The sequence below is a fragment of the Carya illinoinensis genome, chromosome 3, assembly GCF_018687715.1.
Source record: "Carya illinoinensis cultivar Pawnee chromosome 3, C.illinoinensisPawnee_v1, whole genome shotgun sequence".
Taxonomy (NCBI): Eukaryota; Viridiplantae; Streptophyta; class Magnoliopsida; order Fagales; family Juglandaceae; genus Carya; species Carya illinoinensis.
In genome coordinates this window covers 26568256-26589302 of record NC_056754.1, presented here as the reverse complement: position 1 = coordinate 26589302, position 21047 = coordinate 26568256, and the positions used below count along the sequence as shown (strand labels likewise).

Below are 21047 nucleotides of genomic sequence, written 5' to 3'. Positions count from 1 at the left end.
GTAAATACGTAATATTTGTACACATTAACTATATATAAGAGTAATTTTGTATTAGTAGTGTTACAAGTAGCCTAGTCCCTTCCAAAAGACTACAACGATGTCGGTCACATAACTTACAACAAGCAATCATATTTGTAAGAATAATGACATCGTACCATGCATTATTATATTTGTAAGTCTGGCTTGCCTCATGTGTAAAGACAATATGAAATTTCCTATTAAAGAATTAATGGCCATGATTGACTACCAATAAGTAATCATAACCCTCTAAATTTTTTTCTGTTTTCTTTTCTCTTACTGTCCACTTGCACTCATTTTCGTCAAATTAAAATCTTTCATATTGTAACTTAATAACTTTTATATATGAAGTATCCAACATATTTCATCTCATCTAATTTTAAAAAATAATATTTTCTATTTTAATGTTGGGACGTGTAAATCTTGCATTTAAATAAATAAATAAATAAATATAAATTTGGGATTTATTTAAAAAATTATATTTTTAATTTTAAAACTCAGTTTTTTTTAAAAAAAATATGTGAAATTTATATACTCTAAAATATACCTAGCATTACTCATATAAACATTTTGTCAAAATTTTCTTAAAAATAAGTTTAAAGATACCAATAAGAATGCATGTTATTTATTACGTGCTGGTATATAATATATTATTTATTATAAATATTATAAAATCAAAAAATATAAATATTATCAAATCAAAAGATATAAATATATTTGATACAAGCTATTATATTTAATAAATAAATATGTTTAATGAATAAATATTTAGAGAAGATGAAATGTGTTGGACATGTGGACATGTAAGAGTACTAGTATTGGTTTCTCTATATACATGCTCAAAATCACATCTTCACATTGAATTATATATCTTTGAACCAAATAATAAAAAAATATTATTATTATTATATATTTTACAATTAGCACAATGTGCTCAAAAATATCAATTCCATATATCTAAATATTATCAATTTTATATGTCAAAATGACCACTTTTATCAATAAATATAAACAAATACCAAAAAGACATTTTGTATCATCCACTTAATACAAATTTAATATATTAAAATTATCTTAATATAAATTTCACAACATTGATTTTAATAGATAGGAGAGAGAAAAAATAGTAAAATAATATTTAAATAGTGAATTGTACTTTTTTAAACTTGAAGAAATATTATTTATAATTATATAAAATTTTAAAAATGTATAATTTAATATAGATTAATTTAAAATAATATTATATAAATATAAAAATACAAAAAATCATTGTCAACGCTCTTAAATGAAAGTTATTAAGTAGGGTTACTAACAAACAATTATGATCATAACTCTTTAACAGTAGATGTCTGTCGTTTTGGCGCAGGATGCAATAGAAACCCGTAACACAATTAAGTTACATGCAGACAGGTAAATGGGACCAACGGCATGAAAAAGTTCCCATTTTCAATGAAATTACCAAACGACCCTTGGCCCCAAACCGACACGTAGGGCTTACGGAATATGCGCCTTAATTGCCGGTGGGACCCAAGCTGGCATTCCCGTAAATAAAGCTAACGACAGTGGCTCACATGGTCATGGTGCCCACAACAACATAACCTTCCTGCCCAACCATACGCCTATATATCTCACGAACAAACTATATACTTAACTAACTATATACCTTCTCTTCTTAAGCCTACCCAACGAAACTGTCGGCAGAGACCTCTCCAATAATCATTTTTCAACTGTTTCTCTTGGGCTTAGTGCCTCCCTCTCGTAAACTCACACTCTGAGCTAGCTCAGGCTATGGTGGCGCTGCCGAGCCGCAGTCCTAGACTTACAATGCCGCTCCGCCGTGTCTCTGACCTGGCTTCCGGCTTCTGCCTTCTGTTCGTGTTGTTGTTCAACTACTGTCTGGTTGGGAATGGGTCTCCTGCTCAGCCTGGCCACACTCTGTTGGACCTACATTGGTACCCGGCAACCGCCACCTGGTACGGAAGCCCCGAAGGCGACGGCAGCGACGGTAATCGTTGCTTCCCTCTTCCTATTTTGCTTGTTTTACGTCTTCAGATCTCTTCCTGCTACCTGGGTCTTAATTTCTTCTTCACTTTTCATTTTCGTCTCCGTACTTTACTTTTTCCATTGTCCGAGTGCAGTGAGTCCATTCTATTGTCAAGACTCTTAAGCGAAATACAGATGAGTGTACCTTGCTGTAGTGTAATTAATTTGGGGAATTAATTTGCTTACAGGTGGGGCTTGTGGATACGGTTCTCTAGTGGACGTGAGGCCTTTAAGGGCAAGGGTTGGTGCAGTGAGCCCAGTACTGTTCAAGAACGGTGAAGGATGTGGGGCGTGCTTTAAAGTGAGGTGCATGGACAGGAGCATCTGCTCCAGACGGGCCGTCACCATAATGGTCATGGACGAGTGCCCAGGATGCGCCAGTTTTAGCCGCACCCACTTTGACCTGAGTGGCGCCGCCTTTGGGCGTATGGCCATCTCCGGCGAGAATGGTCAGCTCAGGAACCGAGGTGTACTCTCAGTCGTCTACAGACGGTATGTATATGCCATTTCTTTTGTAATATGTGTACATATACGTATATATATGAATTTTTTATATATTTATATCAATATTCGGATCTTCTTCTTTGGTTTAATGTACGGAATGGCTTCAGCCTTCTGTCACCTTTTTATCAACTGTTTGTTAATTAATAGTTTTAATTATATATATATATATATATATATATGATGTTATTTGTTTCTTTTTAGTGTCTGTATGCCAAACCAGTAACGATTGTTGTGACTGTCATTGAAACGCTCTTGCGGTTTTTTGTTTTCTTCATTTGTTTCCTCTCTCTTGTTCGTTTTCATACTTGCCTCCAGCCCGCCGGTTGACTATTGACCGCGTGTTGCACCTATAAATTATACCTACAATCACTTTTGTGTATTTTCTATACTCTTCACTAATATAATTTGTTACATTAATTTTTTTAAAATACAACTAATCACATCAATAAAGTACATAAAAAAAATACTATACATTACATTTTTGATAAAATCTATTAAACATAGTGAAAGATAATCAACTGATAAATTTGTCACAAACTGAATTATTTATAATCAGTTTAGATCTTTGGGATAAATGATAATTTTCAATTATAGTTTTACGAGAATTTAAAATAGAGTTTTGCTATTAGAAATAATTTGTACAAATTTCAAATATACAAATTTCATACAAACTTTTGTAAAAAAGTAAGTCCAACTAATAAAAAATATTTTTTTGTTTTACATGATTTTAGTCTATTTGAGACTTATACTTCCCTTCCCTTCCCTTCCCTTGCTGTATGAACTGTAAAAACGGAATGACTCACTGTAACTACAGGACACCATGCAAATATCCTGGAAAACACATTGCCTTCCGTGTGAATGAAGGTTCAACAGATTACTGGCTAGCACTTCTAGTGGAATTTGAGGATGGAGATGGAGACGTCGGCTCCATGCATATAAGAGAAGTATGTACCATCGTAGCTCTCTCTCTCTCTCTCTCCCCTCCTTCTAATCCACCATCTTCAGATTCTTTACCATTATTTACTATAGACAGATCCTAATATCGCGGGATTTTTGCCAGAATGTTTGGTGCTTCGTTAAGAAAACAAGGAGTCAGTTGCCTATTCACATTTATTAATTTCTGATATCATTTTCTCTTCAATGGCCCAGTGTGCACTTATTTTAATATGCCGAAAAGAACTTTTTGGCGTTCTTTTCTTTTTGCCATATTCAACTATTCTCTTGAATCGAAGCACGTGACAAAAGATTAGGGGCCACTCTCAAAAGTCACATTCCAAGCATGCATCTTCTTCTTCTTCTTTTTTATTCAAAATTATATATGTGTGTTTATTTTATTCTTTCTGGCTTGGTTGCAATATTTAACCCCGCATGTTTGACTGACCTCGAGACAAGATATATATCTGTATCTGTGAAAATAAATCGATTCCATGCCCTTCCTCTTTAAAGGCCAAGAACAACCAAGTTTCACCATCATGATTAGCTCTACAATTTGCTCTGTTTTGCACAAAAACAAACAATAATTCCTCTTTATCTTTTTTTACATTTTGGCAGGCAGGTTCTACGGAATGGCTAGCGATGAACCATCTGTCGGGGGCAACCTGGTGCTTAGTTAGGGGACCCTTAAAAGGGCCATTTTCTGTAAAGCTAACAACACTGACAACAGGAAAAACTCTCTCTGCCAGAGATGTTATCCCAAGCAATTGGTCACCCAAAGCCACTTACACCTCTCGCCTCAACTTCTTCCCCTAAAATAAATAGCTCTTAATTTTATGACCACTTGTTATGTCAAAATGGCTCGTCCTAGTTACCCCATGAGAAAAAAGTGACCGTTGCCGGTTTGGTCTTGTGTGTTTTTCTAAGAAGAAAGGTAGCCGTTGGAGTGCATAAAAGGGCATCCAATGCTCTCTTTCTTTTTGTCCCTTCTTTTGTAGCCCTTTCCAAAGGAGAGAGAGCGTCCGATTATGTGTTGTTGGTGTGTAAGAGTGTGGGTCCTGTAGTTTGTAATGAATTTGGACCATTGAAAAATGTATCTGTTTTGTGTTGTCAATTCGGGGACAGATCCTGCCATTGGTGTACCTTTCTACCATATTTACTGCAGCGACTTCATTCTCTCTTATCCTAATTCCATCATAACAGCGTACAAAAGGGTGGTGGTTAAAAGCAGGAAAACGTCACAAAAACGACGCCGTCTGTGGGATTCGAACCCACGACCACATGGTTAAAAGCCATGCGCTCTACCGACTGAGCTAAGACGGCTTTATGACTACTAAATGTTAAAATATAACTAATACTAAAACGCAGGATTCTGCTCTTGTGAAATTTGTAGACGAAATGTCTGCAATCACCACTGGCATATCCAGAGTGAGATTTATCTTGAGTGGACGAAAGAACCCGTTAGAGCTAATGCATTGGATTATACAAATGCAAATGTAAAATTTGCATAATATTTCATATTTTGCATTTATCAATTCTATTCAAAACTTATTTTCATATTGAATTATTTATTTATTAGCTAAAATAATAAAAAAATATTATTAATTTAATAAAATTTTCTTCTAATTTCTTTTTGTCATATTTTACAATTCTACTAAACATATATTAATTAATAATCAAATTATAATTAACATATGATTAGTAGAGAAACTGTAAAAATCCTAACAAAACAACTCCTCTACACTAGAGACAATAAAATTACAACATCTAATTGAACCAATAAGTAAAACATTACATCATTCTACAAGAAATGAGTTTAGTAAATATCACTTGAAAAAACAAGAGGGAAGAGAGATTGTTTATGGAGGAAGAAAGAATTTTTTATTCGTTTAGTCGAACTACAGTTACAACCAAATATGACTATAAAATATAATTTACTGTAGTTAAAAGCCATCTGGTTTCAAACTTGCATAATCCAATGCAGCCTACTTTTGAGCTCTATTAGCCAAATAGCTTGATTTATTTGCATTTGCATAATCGGATGCAATGCTCTAGAATCCTATCCTAGAGAATTATATAAATGTCTTTAAAATGGACTCCCTTCAAATTTAGGGGGGGTGAGGGGTTCCACTTCCAAGTTCCAAGGGGCCAAAGCTGTCAGTGCCCTTTAGTGCATATTGCAGTCGTGTCGCTAAGGTTTATAAAATCAGTCACATGCATAGTGTCTGCAAGCTTTTTTTCAAGACTACTTCGGTAGGTGGCACTGACATGAATGAAGGGTATGTGATCACCACACCACACGTGGGTGACGGATTCATTTTGAGTCTCTGTTCTTAGCCGATGGGAACATCACTTATCTGAGCACATGTGAAATAATTGCCTTTTGCTTTGAATCCAACGGATATGATACAATTCATGGAATCCTCTCTCTCTCTCTCTCTCTGTGTCCAACAGAATGCCACCCTCTCCATGTTAGTTAGTATATATGCAAATTTGTGGATTCTATTTGACATCTGTACTTCTGCTTTCCTACTTAATTTTTTTCTACTCTGCAAGATGGGCATATGTTCTCCAGATTGTTGGAATATTGAGAGAATATTTTAGATATTACGGACTATAATTTATCTGGATTCCCATGATTTTGTTTATTGTTTTACATCTAGGTTACCCTGGACATATAGTCTCCAAATCCACGATATTCTCGCCATATTCCTCATAGCATATTTCCATTTTGCATCTCAGAGTCCTTACAGCTGCTTCATCTTTGGTTTATTCACGGGAAGAATAATATTTACAATTTTAGGATGCGCAAGTTCCATACATTCCTTTTAAAAAAACTGGATAAATCTGAAACTCACGTGAAAAAATAATTTTTTTAGTAATTAAATCACTTTTTTTTCAAAGGAAATACACGAGGTTTGCACCTCTCAAGATTATATCTAGCATTAAAGTGGTCCTCGGTTGCTCAGTTAATAATGCATAACATGGAACACCGAGTCTTAACTAGTTTTTCAGGTATCAGCTCCATTGGAAACAAAGTGACAGTTTTTACTCAGTTCCCCACTTCATCTTTAAATAGAGGCAAATGCCAATGGTGACATCCTCCGGGCGCCTTTTATATTACAATTACAAGAAGCAGCAGCCATTTCATATCCTTGGCACAATCTCGACAAATATATCCTTCCCAGTATAAATAATGACTCAAAATGCCTATTGCTCACACCATGCCAAGCAATTTGTTACAGTCCAATTAATTGAACATGTAACGAAAAAACATGAGATATTTCGAAGACCCCCAAAAAAATATTAATATACTCCCTAATGCAAATAATAGGTAATATAAACTCCTCATAAATAATCTGAACTTATCCTAACTTATAATTATTAATTACCCCGAATTGCATGCACAACACAATTAACAACAACAGAACCTGTAAATTGGAAGATAATATTTAGCTAGACAACGGAAGCCAAAACAAGGGGAGAGGGGGGCAAAAATTTGCATATAAAGCCCACAAAATTCTCAAGGAAAAAAATAGGTTAGGAAGAAAACTCAATACGGCCATCCTGCAGACTCTAAAGCATCTACAGACGGTTGTTTTATTTCTCCTTAAACGAATGGTAAGCAGTGAAACTCAATAGAGGTAAGCTAAAACGAATAAGAAATTAAGAATAGATGAAAATATACTGTTTGTCATCACTCAGCAGGGACTGGCTCGGTTTCGGTAACTTGCTCACCCTCAGTGGCTGCAGAAGCCACAGGTTTGGATGGGTCAGAAGCAACATCAGCTACAGTATCTTTTACAGGAGAAGTAGATGCATTTCCAGCTGCAGAATCTGCTGCAGTGGGCGTGGGATTTTTTTCATTTTTGGCATCCTTCCCTTCCTTTGCTTTCTTATCATCTTTGACAGGGGCTGGTGGGGGAGGGATCATGTGTGGGGGAGGGTTCTGTTTCAGCTTTGAGAGAATCTGGCGCATTCTTGAAAGATCAGTGGGTTTCCCAGGCTTTGGGCCCTGAATGACCACAACTGAAGGCTTTTTGTCAGCATCTTTCTTCCCCCGCTTTTCAATGTTAGGGACCTCACGAGGAATGATCTCTGCTATTGCTTTCCAATACTGCTTGTCAGCTTCTTTGTGGAACTTCTCTTGGTTGACCAAGTAAAGCTGCTCAAAATTCAAGTCCATCAATATTAGATATAAAACATAGAAAAACATGTGTTTTTTGTGTGTGCGGTGTATGTGTGTATGAGAGAGAGAGAGTGTGTGGAGGAGGTGAAAGAGGAAGATGATAAGCTTCGAAACATGTACCTTCTCTCTTTCTCTGTTGTTAGCCTTGTTTGTTTCACAATTTAGCTTCCTTTTCTCATAAAAAGATCGTTTATATTCTTCAGCTTCTTCAATAATTTGATTCCGCATTTCCTTCTCTCTCTTTTCCTTTTCCTCGAGATGGATGGCATTTTGACTGCATCAGTAATGTCAAGGGTCATATAAAGTACAAATATGATGCCTCCAAAAGGCCACTACTGAATATATTAGGGAAACCCTCATATAAGCTAATGCCAAAAATTGACTGAATTCTTCATTTCATTGGTTAATGTCGTGCACCAGGCACTGTGAACAAAGTCACTCTGAGATGTCAAATCATTAAATGGAGCAATAGCATGAATATTCCAGGCACTGTGACAACAGGCCACAGGTATTGATGTCTCCATGGCTGCAACCAATGCAAGCTATACGATGTAAACTCTTCTTGGCTAACCCTACAATATTATTTCCTATCCAGACAGGACGTCAATAAAAAGAAAAAAAAAGCAAGAAAAAGGTTGAGAAAAGGGCAATCTAGACAAAGATCTGAAGTGACACGTTACCCAAAGCAGTACAAACAAATTGAACAATCACCTGTCCCTCCTTGGTAGTGGTAAATTAAGAGTTTCTTTCAACGGTATAAACTCTCAACAAGCAATACAGAGTTTCTTTTGTTTAAGGGACAACCTACATGAATTTTGTACTAACCAATAAATAGTTTACAAAATCTTTCCCCCACCTTGTGACAAGACTAAGGTTTCATTACTTCAACAAATATGATATTTTACTAAGAATTCATTTTTCAAAAACAACATAAAAGAATTGAATTTATATTAACCCCTTCCCCTCAAGGTTTAGAAAAATTCCAAGGGCTTATCTCCTATTTTTGGAAACTATGACCTGCCCCGTAAGGAATGGGATTCATATAACACAAACTTTTACAACCACTTGCCTAACTTTACAAGCTAGACAAAATATCCAAAAAATATCTTTTCCCAAATTGAATTTCCATCCAATACCTACTTATAAATAAATAAAAAAAGAAGAAAAATTCCATCCAATACCCCATATCATGGTTTCTAACCAAACTAGATAGATGACCAAAGATAGAAACCTTGGGGGCTAAAGTGTTGTTTTCAAAAAATAGAAGGTAAGTTCATTGGATTTCCTCAAATCAAGTGGATGGTTAGTGGAGTTATCCTAATAAAAACATAAAATAAACAAGTTTTAAGTCTACTCAACATGACTTTTTTACAGGTAAGTCTACTCAATAATTGTTGTGATTGAATCATATAAATCACGAGAGACATTCCAAAATAATTATATAGTCAATGTAAATAATGTGTCAATATATGGAATGTTTGCAAATCACACAAACGATTAATTGCTTGATTTAAAACTATGGAGATTTTTTTTACTTGTCTTCAACAGTCGAAGATATAAATCTCAACTTTTTGCGAAATATAACACCCCAGATTGTGTGAATGTGCATAGGAAGGTGATGAGTGAGATTTCCACATTGCTTGGAAGGGTGAATTTCAAGCCCTCTATAATGATTCCACATTGATTGGTCCTTTTGAAGTATGAGCCCAGATTTGGCTTAGACCTCTCTTAGGTCATTACAAATGGTATTAGAGACAATCCCAGCCAACATGCAACCTAATGGACCAGGCCTGACAAGGGCATCATAGATTTAAGGGGAGAGATTGTAATACCCCAGATAGTGTGATTTTGTATGTGAAGGGTGTAAATGGGATCCCCATATTGCTAGAAGTCCAAGCCCTTCATAATGATTCCAAGGGGTTCCAACTGTAGTCTTGACTATTGCTTTTAAAATATGGGCCTAGATGAGACTTTGGCCTATATTGAGTCGTTCATCTTTTTCTTCTCTCTTTCTTTTCCCTCATTTCATATTTCCTAACTTTTCATCTATTCTCTACTTTCCTCCCACCCAGCGGGGCCCCAGATTCTTACTCTCCTTTAAGTGGGTTCTAGGCAAGTTGGTTTGTGGTTTTGTTTTTTTGGGTACTCCTGGAACACCCCATTGCTGTTAGGGCTAGGATGCTGCCTAAGAACACATAAGTAACGAACTTATATCAACATGCCGTCTCATTATAAGCCCTAATTCTCTTGGGCTGTCATACCTTATTCTACTCTAACTCTTTATGGAGTATCTTATTTAATTTGTATATAAGTCTAGCCCTTTCATTGCATGCTCCACTTAGAAGAGTGATTCGTGTTCTAGGTAACTTAATTTTACACACAGTTTACGCTAATAAGAAAAAAAGTTCCCAAGAAATGGGTTGGCTAAAAAAATATCAGGACCACCATCTCAACTCATGCTATGAGGCTATTTCTCTCTCTCTGTGTTTTATTTAGGCCGTAGAAACTACTCGGATCCCAATCAGTTGACTTTCAAATTTAAAATGACAATTTCTTTCATAAATCCGTGCAAATATCTTAAATTCTTACATGTCCCATATCAACAATCCAACTTTTGTTTAAAATAAAGATCCAAGCTCATCCACAACGGACACAAAGATAATTACTATAATTATTTCGGATGACAAACCGAAAAAGAATCAACCGAATCTTAAAAAACCTTACCGCCTCCACTCGCGCAGCTTGGAACCTTCCTCGCGCATCTCGTCAGGCGGTGGCAGAACGGGGCCATCCGGGACGAAAACCCCACCATCTTCATCATCATCCACATTCGCGGTGGACTCTAAGGGAGACGCAAAGTCAGGGTTGGCCTGCGCCGGGATCCCGTAAACGTCGTCGTTGTAGCCGTAGTGGTGACCAGCGGTGAGGTCATCTGATGGAGCAGTTGGGGGTGGTGGGTCCCCCGCATAGGGGTCGGAGGAATCGTAGCCCATGTAGCCATCTTCATCGAAGGGGCGCGCAGCAGGCGAGTGGTGCCCGTCACCATTGGTGCTGAAGGAATCAAACGACGCCATTTCTCGGCCCCCTGTGTGTATTCGGCAAGGTGTGTAGTCTGGGTCCAAGCTAAACAACGGTCTTAATAAGTGCACCAGCAATGTAGGAAAAACGATTGGTGACGTGTATTCGCCCAATATTTGTGAAGAATACGTTATTTATGCAGAGAAATCATCAAATTTTCATCTTAATTAATATGGTGACATTTTCATTTGAACTGTAGAGAAATCAAATTTTAAATAATTTCAACTTAACAATGATATATTTACAATCATGTTACGATTCTTCCATAATTATATTTAAATGGAAAGATAATTAAGACAGATTTAAAATATAAAAGATTATTAATTATTACTCAATTAAGTGAGACAATCCATAAGATATTTTATCAAATCATTTTAAATGAAATAACAAAATTTTATAAAATTATAAAAAAAATATATTAATTATTATCCAATTAAGGGAGACAATCCATAAGATATTTTATCCTAAATCATTTTAAATGAAATAAACTTTTTTTATAACATTAAATTTAAAATTTTATATATAAAAATTATTGATAAAATGGAGCTGACAGCCACTCAATAATAATATTATGAAAAAAATATATTTGTAATTGTAAATTTTGTAAATGTTGTGTAATTGTTTTGAAAAAGTGAATAAAATATAAAATTTATGTGAAAAAAATTAATTTTTTAATAATAAATTTAAATATTTTTCAAAGCAATTATACGATATTTATATAATTCATAATTATATGTAAAATTACTCTAATATTATATATAAGATTTTACATACTTGTAGCACTACTTTAATATATATATATATATATATATTTAAAATTTCTATTTTTTTTTTAAATTTGTCTACCGCTTTCTAAATCTAAACTCAAATAAAAACCAGATTCGTTTGTTATAACACTGACGTGGACAAAAGTAAAATAAATCAAGAGCAGTTCATCATATGAAGTACTTAATTGAGTAAAGACCCAAAAAATAGCAGAAAAAAAGAGTAAAAATAAAGATTTTTAACTGGAGGGCCTATTTTAGATGAGGGTTCATTCTATCTTAAAAGCTTAATATAAAAGATGTTCACTGGAAGAGGCCCTTTGCTCACTAAAAGAATTAGAGAGTCCAAAGCTCAGCAAAGTTACACACACACCATGCCACCTTTCATGGGAAGATAACGATTTCATGCAAATACGTGATCATTTTGGTTATTGAGTGATGACCCACATCGATAAACTCTGAACAAGATAAGCGTCATGTATGAGCCTATATATACCAGGTAACCCTTGATAGTAAGGGATCGATCTCTCTTTTGAATTTTGAATTGTTTATTATACTTTACTGACTTAAACATCGGAATATTTCCAAACGTATCACGTTGGAACCTCTTGACATCACGCAGGTGAACGGTTGTAGAGGGGAAGTGAGACATGTCCTCAACATTGGCGTCGTCTATGAGATTTACTATCATCCAACGTACATGCCAACTATAATACATTTCGAAGTAAGCTAAGTGGTAGATACATTGCCAACATCCATTGAGCCACGATTAGCAACAACTGAGAAGGGGCTGAAGAAGGCATTGGAGGCCATGGAAATCTTGCAGAAGGAAAATGACGACCTATGGCGGAAGAATGCTGAATCTAATGATACTACCGCACCCGCTCATAGTGAACAAGGTGAGGGGGAGGCAAACTGCAATACTAAGGCAAACATGGGGCAAACATAGAAGGAAAAGATGTATCACGAATTAAAAGAACTGGTAGGAAATTATGATGAGATGGTGAAGAGAATGAGAGGATCTTTTTCGGTGGAATGCCTGCTATACCAAACAGATCTGCCGTATAGTGAATGGATTATGGCCATGCCGCTCCCGCCAAAATTCAAAGGTCTCCTAGATAAACATGTATGATGGGTCCAAAGACCCAGTAGATTATTTAGAGAACATCAAGGTCCACATCATGCTCTATGATTTTCCGGGCGAGATTGCATACTAGGCATTCTCTTTGATCCTAAAAGGGACGGCGAGAGGATGATTTGGAACCCTCAAGCCAAAGTCGATAGACAGTTTCAAAGAATTGGCAAAGCAGTTTCTAACCCAGTTTATGCCTAGCAGAAAGTGTCGACATCCAGCCACCTACCTACTAACAGTCAAACAGAAAGAGGATAAGAACCTGAAGACTTACCTTATCGGCTTCAACAAAGAGTGATTAACAACGAATGACCAGAATGAAAAGATTACCCTTGCCACCCTCCTGGGAGGAATATGGCCATGCAGTTCCTTTATGGCGGAGCTGGCTCGAAAGACTTATTCCACCCTTAGGGAATTCATGGACAGGGCGGATGACTTTGTTAACGTAGAAGATATGCTGCAAGCTTTGGTAGATCCCCGTAAGGAGGATAAAAAGATCGAACGAAAGAGCGGGTAGGTTGACAGAAAGGCGAGAGCAAGTCGACAGGAAAGAGCACGAGAAAGGGGGCCAAATCACAATTCTAGACTGATACATAATAATTTGAATGTGCAGGAAGAGGAGAAGGACAGGGAAGAATGCCGCTCGCTCAAGACAAGCAGTCGCTACTGCAAATACCATTAGACAAGTTCGCACTGGACTGAAAATTGCACGACCATAAAGAAGAGAGTAACTGAACTAGTAGGAACAAGCGAATTGGAAGGAATGGTGGGGACAAAGCCCAGAAGGCGCCATGAATCTAGACGTGATGCTAAGAGGAGTAGTAGCCCAGAACAAGGGCACTGAGCTGGTGGTCGCCAAAATGATGGAGATAGGGCGCCCCAAGAGGTGACAGGAATAGGGCGCCCATAGGAGAAATAAGGACCATAGCAGGAGGTTTTGCTTGGGGTGGTGTTTCTGCATTTGGTCGAAAGGTGTATGCATGAAAGGTGAGGTATGAAGAAGTACATGTTGTAGACAGAGCTCCCAAGCAACAAAAACTTAGCAGTGATTGGATGGTAATATCTTTTGGGGAGGCGGATCGAGAAGGAGTGCTGTACCCACACGATGATGCTTTGGTAATCACCCTTGCAACTATACGACCAAGCGAGTTTTAATTGATAATGAAAGCTCAGTCGATATATTATTTTGGGAGACATTCACCAAGATGGGCATCGATGCTGGTAAGTTAAGGATCTCCCCAACCCCATTGAAGGGTTTCTCTGGAGACACGATCTAGCTTGTCGGAGCTATCACCCTCCTGGTGATCGTCTGAACTAGAATGTGAACGACGACTACCATGACCGATTTCTTGTTGGTGAAAGCTCCTTCTTCTTACAATGCCATATTGGGCAGACCAAAACTCAACCATCTCAGGGCAATGACTACCACATACCACCTCAAGATGAAGTTCCCAACCGATAGCGGGGTGGGGGAATCGTGGGGTGAGCAAGCTCTAGCACGAGAGTGCTATGTGCAAGAGTTAAGAAAGGACCGAAGTGAAGTTTGTGTTGTAACAGAGTAGAATGAGGCACCAGCACCACCTCTTGCACCACCTTTGGCAGTGACTTTAGAAAAAAGATGTGGAGGTCAGGGACAACCAGAGTTAGCAACATGCCGAATGCAAGGAACCATTGGAGCTTGTGATGTTATATGCAGACTGCCTCGGAACTACTACACGCATTGGGACACGAGTCCCACCGGCAGACAGAGAAGCTCTGAAGTAGCTGTTGATAGAACACAGGGATATCTTTGCATGGAGCCACCAAGAAATGATTGGTATAGATAATGACATCATTGAACACCGCTTGGGCGTGGACCCTGCGCACAGGGTAGTGTGCTAGAAAAGAAGGTCGTTTAGTGCATAGAAGTACGCTGCCATTAACGAGGAGATAGAAAGGTTGCTCCAGTTGGTTTCATCAGGGAAACCCATTATCCAGAATGGTTATCCAAAAGGCGAATGGAAAGTAGAGGATGTGTGTAGACTTCACATATTTGAATAAAGCTTGCCCAGAGGAAAGCTTCCCTTTACCACGCATCAACATTATCGTGGATGCAACGGCGGGACACCGTATGTTAAGTTTCATGGATGCATACTGAGGTTAAAACCAAATACGGATGCACGTAGCAGATGAGAAAAAAACTTTGTTCATAATAGACCGATGATTGTATTGCTACCAGGTCATGCCCTTCGGAATTGAAGAATGCAGGGGCAACCTACTAGAGATTGTTCAATAGAATGTTTAAAGAACATATTGGGAAGTCTGTGGAGGTTTACGTGGAAGATTTGCTGATAAAAAGTAGGGAGCCCGCCTTGCACCTTGACGACCTGCAAATGGCGTTCGGGATCTTACGCCACTATAAAATGAGGTTGAACCCTACAAAATGTGCCATCGGAATCTAGTCGGGGAAGTTTTTGGGTTTTATTATGTCTAAAAGAGGAATTGAGGCATTCCCATAAAAAGATAGAAGCCATACTCAACATGAAACTAGCTAGAAATCTGAACGAAACTCAGCAGTTTGCAAGCAGAGTAGCCGCCCTAGGAATATTTATAGCCAGGTCAACGGACAAATGTTTCCTTTTTTTTTTTTTCGAGTACTGCAAAAAATGCATCCCTAGAACAAAGAGTGTGATGAGGCATTTGAGAGATTGAAGCAACACCTGGCCAGTTCGCCCCTTCTGAAGTGGCCAGAGAAAGGTGATGTCCTTTACACATATCTAGTAGTCTCCCCACATGATGTATCCGTCGTCCTGGTAAAAGAGGAGGGGATCGCCCAACAGCCCATGTACTACGTAAGTCAGGCTCTCAGAGGAGCAGAAGCAAGGTACCATCGGATTGAGACATTGACCTTTGCCTTAATAATGGCGGCTAGAAAGCTCCGCCCATACTTCCAAGCCTACACAATAAGGGTGCTTACAGAAGCATCGTTAGCAAAAATCCTGAGGAAACCAAATACCATAGGAAGATTGATAAGATGGTTGATCGAGCTGAGCGAGTTTGATATAGAATATGAGTCAAGTAAGGCAGTTAATGGACAAGCATTGGCAGGTTTTGTGACGGAGTTCTCAGGTTCTCCCGAAGAAGACACGGTAGCCCCATTGAGAAAGCCGTGGGTACTTTTCATAGATGGCTCATCCTGCCAGGCATGCAGAGGCCTGGAATACATTCACTGAGCCCTGACGGCCAAGAGTGGTACTACATGGCAACACTGGCATTCAAAGTAACAAACAATGAAGTTGAGTACGAAGCACTCATAGCGTGACTTTCTATTGTCGCTAGGATAGGGGCAATTGAAATAAAGGCCAAGTCAGACACACAAGTACTGTAAATCAGGTGTTGGGCTTGTACGCTACCAAAAGAAAGAAGTTGAAAAAATATCTAGCACGAGTCTAGGAGTGTGCGACCTTTTCTCGTATTTCATTATTACCTAGGTACCAAGGGCTAATAACAAAGTCGCGGACAAATTGGAGCGGACAATGTTGGGAATGGAAGAGGCGCCTCTCCCGTAGCAAATTAAAAGAAGGGTCATCGAGGTCCCAGCCATTGGCGTAGAAGTAGGCATCCTGGGCTCCAACATCCCAAAATGGGCGAGTGGGGTGGTTGAGTACTTATATGAAGGAAAGCTACCAGAAGTAAAGGAAGAGGTGAGGAGGATAAGAAGGAAAGCGGTAAGGTTCTTACTCATTGACGAAGTCCTCTATAAAAGGGGTTTCTTTGCTCCATTGCTACGATGCATTTCCACACAAGAGACATAGTATGTCTTAGCAGAGATAAACGAAGGAATTTGTGGAAACCATTCCGTTGAAAGGACCTTGGCCAGGAAGGCAGTCAGGGTAGGATACTACTGGCCAAACACTTTAAGGAATGCTCGAGAATTCACCAAGAAGTGCGTCAAATGCCAGACGTATGCGCCAGTACCGCATGCCCCTCCAGAAGAGTAAACATCTATGACAGCGTCGTGGCCTTTTGCCCAGTGAGGCGCAGACCGGGTAAGACCATTCCCACAAGGAAAAGGTGGAGTAAAATTCATGATAGTTGTCGTAAATTACTTTACGAAGTGGGCAGAGGCAAAACCACTAGCGACCGTGACAAGCAAGGTCGTAACAAAGTTCTTGTGGAAAAATATTGTTTGTAGATTCGGAATCCCTCAAAGCATAGTAATAGACAATGGATGCCAGTTTGACTCTGACCATTACAAATAGTGGTGTGCTGAGTTGAAGATCAAGACAAAGTACTCCTCACCGGGCCACCCCCAAGCAAACAGATAAAAGGAAGTAACAAACAAAGCATTACTCTCAATCCTTAAGAAGAGAGTCACGGAGAAGATGGGAGACTGGGAGGATGAGTTTCCAGGAGTACTTTGGGCATATAGAACATCAGTCAAAACTCAAATAGAGGAATCTCCATTCACACTGGCGTATGGGTGCGAGGCGGTCCCCGTAGTCGAAGTAGGGTTCCCCATTTATAGAACGAGCTACTTCTCAGCCGCCTAAAATGATAAAAATATGGAGGAATGCCTTGATTTACTAGAAGAAGAAAGAGAGATGATAGAAGCTAGAATGTTGTGAGAAAAAGAAAAATCTGAGCAATACTTTAACAAAAGGGTGAGACCCAAGACTTTTAAAGTAGGGGACCTGGTCTTGAAGAAGAGTGGGGTGACTACCCAAATCGAAGGAAAAATTGGACCTCAATGGAAAGGACCTTACCTAGTGATAGCTAACAACAGGCCTAAATTGTACCGTTTAAAAGACAGCCAAGACAAGGAATTGCCACATCCATGGAATGCAGAGCAGTTAAGAAAATTTTATCAGTAGTGTTTATAGCATTGTCATTTTTGTTAATATCGTTTCCTCAGTATTTATGTTATTACATTTATGTTCATGTCGTGGAAATATTTGCATTTGCTTATCACTACTAAAACTTGTCATGCTCTGCATTATTAATAAATTTATGCTAAAAGTAAAGAACATCCAAGGGCGGACATGGATACAAAGCCTGGCAAACACAAAAAAGCAAAGGGCACGAAAGTCATCAGACCACGCCACCTTTAAACACCAAAAGCCAGTCTTATCAGCCTGTGGTGCCATGAAAAAGGGTGCGGAAGTCATCAAACCACACCACTCCTAAACACCAAAAGTAAGCCTTAGCAGCTTGTGGTGCCATAAAAAAGGGCGCGGAGATCATTAGACCATGCCACTCGTTAGAAGCTTGTGATGCCATGAAAAAGAGCGTGGAGGTCATTAGACCATGCCACCCCTAAACACCAAAAGCAATCCTTATCAGCTTATTATGCCATGAAAAATGGCACGGAGGTCATCAGACCATGCCACTCCAAAACACCAAATGCAAGTCTTATCAGCTTGTGGTGCCATGAAAAAGGGCGCGGAGGTCAGCAGACCACACCACCCTTCTCTAGAACCCTAGCAACCTGACAAACCAAAGGCCAAAAAGACAAAGCAATTCAAACATTAATAGAAGACCAAGAGCAAAGGTGTACAACAGCAGAATTAACAGATACTCATCATTGTAAACCCAAGTTTATTAACAAAGCGAAAATACAATTTGTTGAGAGTATAAAGTTTTCATAGGAATAGAAAGAAGGAGGCTAGGAAGCTAAGGAGCATCATTAGGCAGCAACAACAGAGGTATGCCTATAAAAGCATCAGGCATCTCATCCAGCCCAAACACGTCAACTCAACTATAGACATTTTCTTCAAGAGAAAATAAACCCCTATCAAGAGTTTTGAGATCATTGGCGGGGTCAGCTAGAAGGAGGTTACTAAGCCTCAGAATGCCAGAGCTATGGCCGTAAGCAAAGGCGTGATCCTTGGTGGCAAGGACGTGAGCTAACTAGGCACGAAGCCGTGCGATCTCTGCATGAGTAATAGCTAGCTCATCTGTCTTCTCAATCAGCCTCTGGTGCTTGACAATAAGAGCTAAATTTGCCTTTCTAAGATCCTCTTCAAGGTCCTTACGGTTGTCCTTATACTGCTCACGACGATTTTGGAGTTTTACCAAGGACCCCTATGCCTCTGAAAGGTCAAGGGTGGTAAGGCGGGCTTTCTCCATGGTGGCTGCCAACTCCGGTGACAACTCGATGCGGCTTTCTTTTGAGCGAGTCAATTCTTCACGGGTCAAGTTTGATTCTCCATCATGGGCTAAAATCTCAAAGTTTAGGTGGCCTTCTTAGCTTCAAACTTTTATGAGTCTCGAAAAGTTGGAACCTTGTCGAGTCCCTTTTGGACTGGAGAAGTGTTAGGGCAAAGTCATCCCTGACCTTCACCTCTTGGGTAAGGCGAGCAGCTTCACTGAGCTCAAGGACTTCTCCCTTGCACATCTCCAAGTCGCCTTGCAACAAGTGGGAGGAGTCTTCTGCATGCTCCAGCATAATCTCCAACTCCTTCTTCTTCTTAGCCAAGCCTTCCAACTTAGCCCTGTCAACCCGCTACTTCTCAGAAGCGTGCTTGGCAACGTACCACAACTTACACCGCTCCTTGACCTCCTCCTCTAGGTGGGCACGATCTGCCACAATCGTTAATTCCCTACAAAAGAAGGTGAAACAACCTAAAGTAAGAAACTGCATGTAAACACGAAAGGAAGAAAAACAAGCTACATGATACCTCAAAGAACCAGTCTTTTAAGCAGTTAGCCATCTGAACAATGGCTTCAGCTTGGGCACCAGCAGAAGTAGAGGAGGCACTGCCACTAGCATCGCCACCAAGGACCTCCTCGGGGCTAGAAACAGCTCTGAGCAAGGAGGCCTTGGCAAGCCTCAGAGTTGAATCCGCCACCTTTTCTAATAGACCCTCGAGGCGTACAGGTGGAATGTGAGACGTGGTGTAGGCCAAGTCGGCCTCAATTAGGTGAGCATCTCCTGCAAAAAGTTGCCCCATTCATCTTCAAAGAGAGAGTCGGTGTCTCCCCCAAAGGATGAGGGGTGAAGGGGAGGAAAAGAAAGGCCTTCACCACTACCAACCAATGAAGGGGTACTTCCCCCAGAGATAGTGACTGAAGGGATCTCTGGGGCAGTTTGTTTTGTCCTAGCCTTGCCACAAACATCTTCGTGGCAATAGGATGTGCGCCCTACTGCGTCAACCTAATCGCCCCCTAGGGGTACGGAAGCTCCCTCCGCCCCATTGACGGGGAAGACACCTGCCACCTCTTCATGAATATCCCAAGTTAGGGAAGGTGGGCGAACCCTTACGCACGTTATAGAGTCTAGGTTAAGGGTGGCCATCACTTCAACGTCCAACTCGCCTTCCCTCACTGGACCATCTAAAATAGAAAATTCAAATACAGGGTCAGATGCCAGAGGGCATGCCTTGAGGGGGAGAAACTTGGAAGGAAGCAGCCATTTCAAAGAAGGCCATGATGGCTAAACCCTCAATGTCTCTTAGACCAGAGGAATGTGGCCGGGTGGAGGGACCCAAGGAGCTGGAAGTGTGGCAGTGATTGACGGGGTGGGCAGTTGGACCTGATCACCTCCCAAGTGTGCAGTAGCTTCCTCTAATTGTGGCATAGGGAACACAGTGGCGGTTGCTGCACAGGTGTTCGAGTCTCGGTGCCCTCTAAGGACACCAAAATTTTCATAGACGTCTGAGTTTGGGCGCCCACCAAGGGCGCTAAAGCTTCCACGGGCGATGGCACGGGAAGCACGGCAGCATCTGGTGACGTGGGCGTCTAGGTACGGGCACCCTCTGGGGGCGTTGGAGTTTTATTTTGTTAAGGCGAGGATGGAAAAGAGTCTTCAGAGCGAATTCTTTTTCTCTGGTGCTTATCTTCATTCTTTGTCTTGCTTCTTTTTTCCCTCTTCTCTTCGCTTTCCTCATTTTCAAATCGTCTATTTTTCTCCTTCTTTTCTTGTATGTGTGGCCACGCCTACCACTTTTCTTGAAGGATTTCGGTAAAGGAGCAAGAATGGTATCTGAAATCATGAACGAACGCCCCTGAACATGGGATTGGTTGGGGGACGTCAGAAACCAATCGACATAAACGAGCATCAACAAAAAGTCAGTCCAAAGATCTTCAAAATGGGCCTCAGCCCAGGAATGGACATTCTCAATTAGGGCAAGCTCTCGACACGACAAAGGTTCCATGGTGGTCCACAAGCTCCTATCATTAGGTAAAGGGCCCCAGATCACCCTAATTGGAAAACTTCTGAAAATATCTTCTTGGGCAGGAAACTCCCAACCCTGGTTGGTTATAAAGAAAAACCTGGTAATCCAAGCTTTGGCGTTGGGGTACTGGGTCTCAAATCAAGCCAAGGTCTGCCCCTCATCTTTTTTATGAAAGTTGGCGATGTTGCCCTTAGTAGCAGCCCTCACATTGTAAAAGGCCAAGAATTCCT

The 21047-nt window shown here is 39.8% G+C and overlaps 2 protein-coding genes and 1 non-coding gene across 3 annotated transcripts; 1 reads left to right on the top strand and 2 right to left on the bottom strand.

Moving 5' to 3' along the window:
• Positions 1 to 1663: 1663 nt before the first annotated feature.
• Positions 1664 to 4612, top strand: LOC122303977 (expansin-B3). Its single transcript, XM_043115980.1, has 4 exons — positions 1664 to 2023; positions 2250 to 2553; positions 3380 to 3509; positions 4117 to 4612. The coding sequence occupies exons 1-4, from the start codon at positions 1807 to 1809 to the stop codon at positions 4312 to 4314; spliced, it is 849 nt and encodes a 282-aa protein (XP_042971914.1). The 5' UTR covers positions 1664 to 1806; the 3' UTR covers positions 4315 to 4612.
• Positions 4613 to 4748: 136 nt separating this feature from the next.
• On the bottom strand, positions 4749 to 4821 carry TRNAK-UUU. The gene has a single exon. It is a non-coding gene; the product is annotated as a tRNA-Lys (tRNA).
• A 2092-nt stretch (positions 4822 to 6913) lies between these two features.
• Positions 6914 to 10829, bottom strand: LOC122303976 (clathrin light chain 1-like). The gene is made up of 3 exons (XM_043115979.1): positions 10412 to 10829; positions 7808 to 7961; positions 6914 to 7663 (listed from the first exon to the last, which is right to left on the bottom strand). Exons 1-3 carry the CDS (start codon positions 10759 to 10761, stop codon positions 7196 to 7198), a joined length of 972 nt encoding a protein of 323 aa, XP_042971913.1. The 5' UTR covers positions 10762 to 10829; the 3' UTR covers positions 6914 to 7195.
• Positions 10830 to 21047: the final 10218 nt, after the last annotated feature.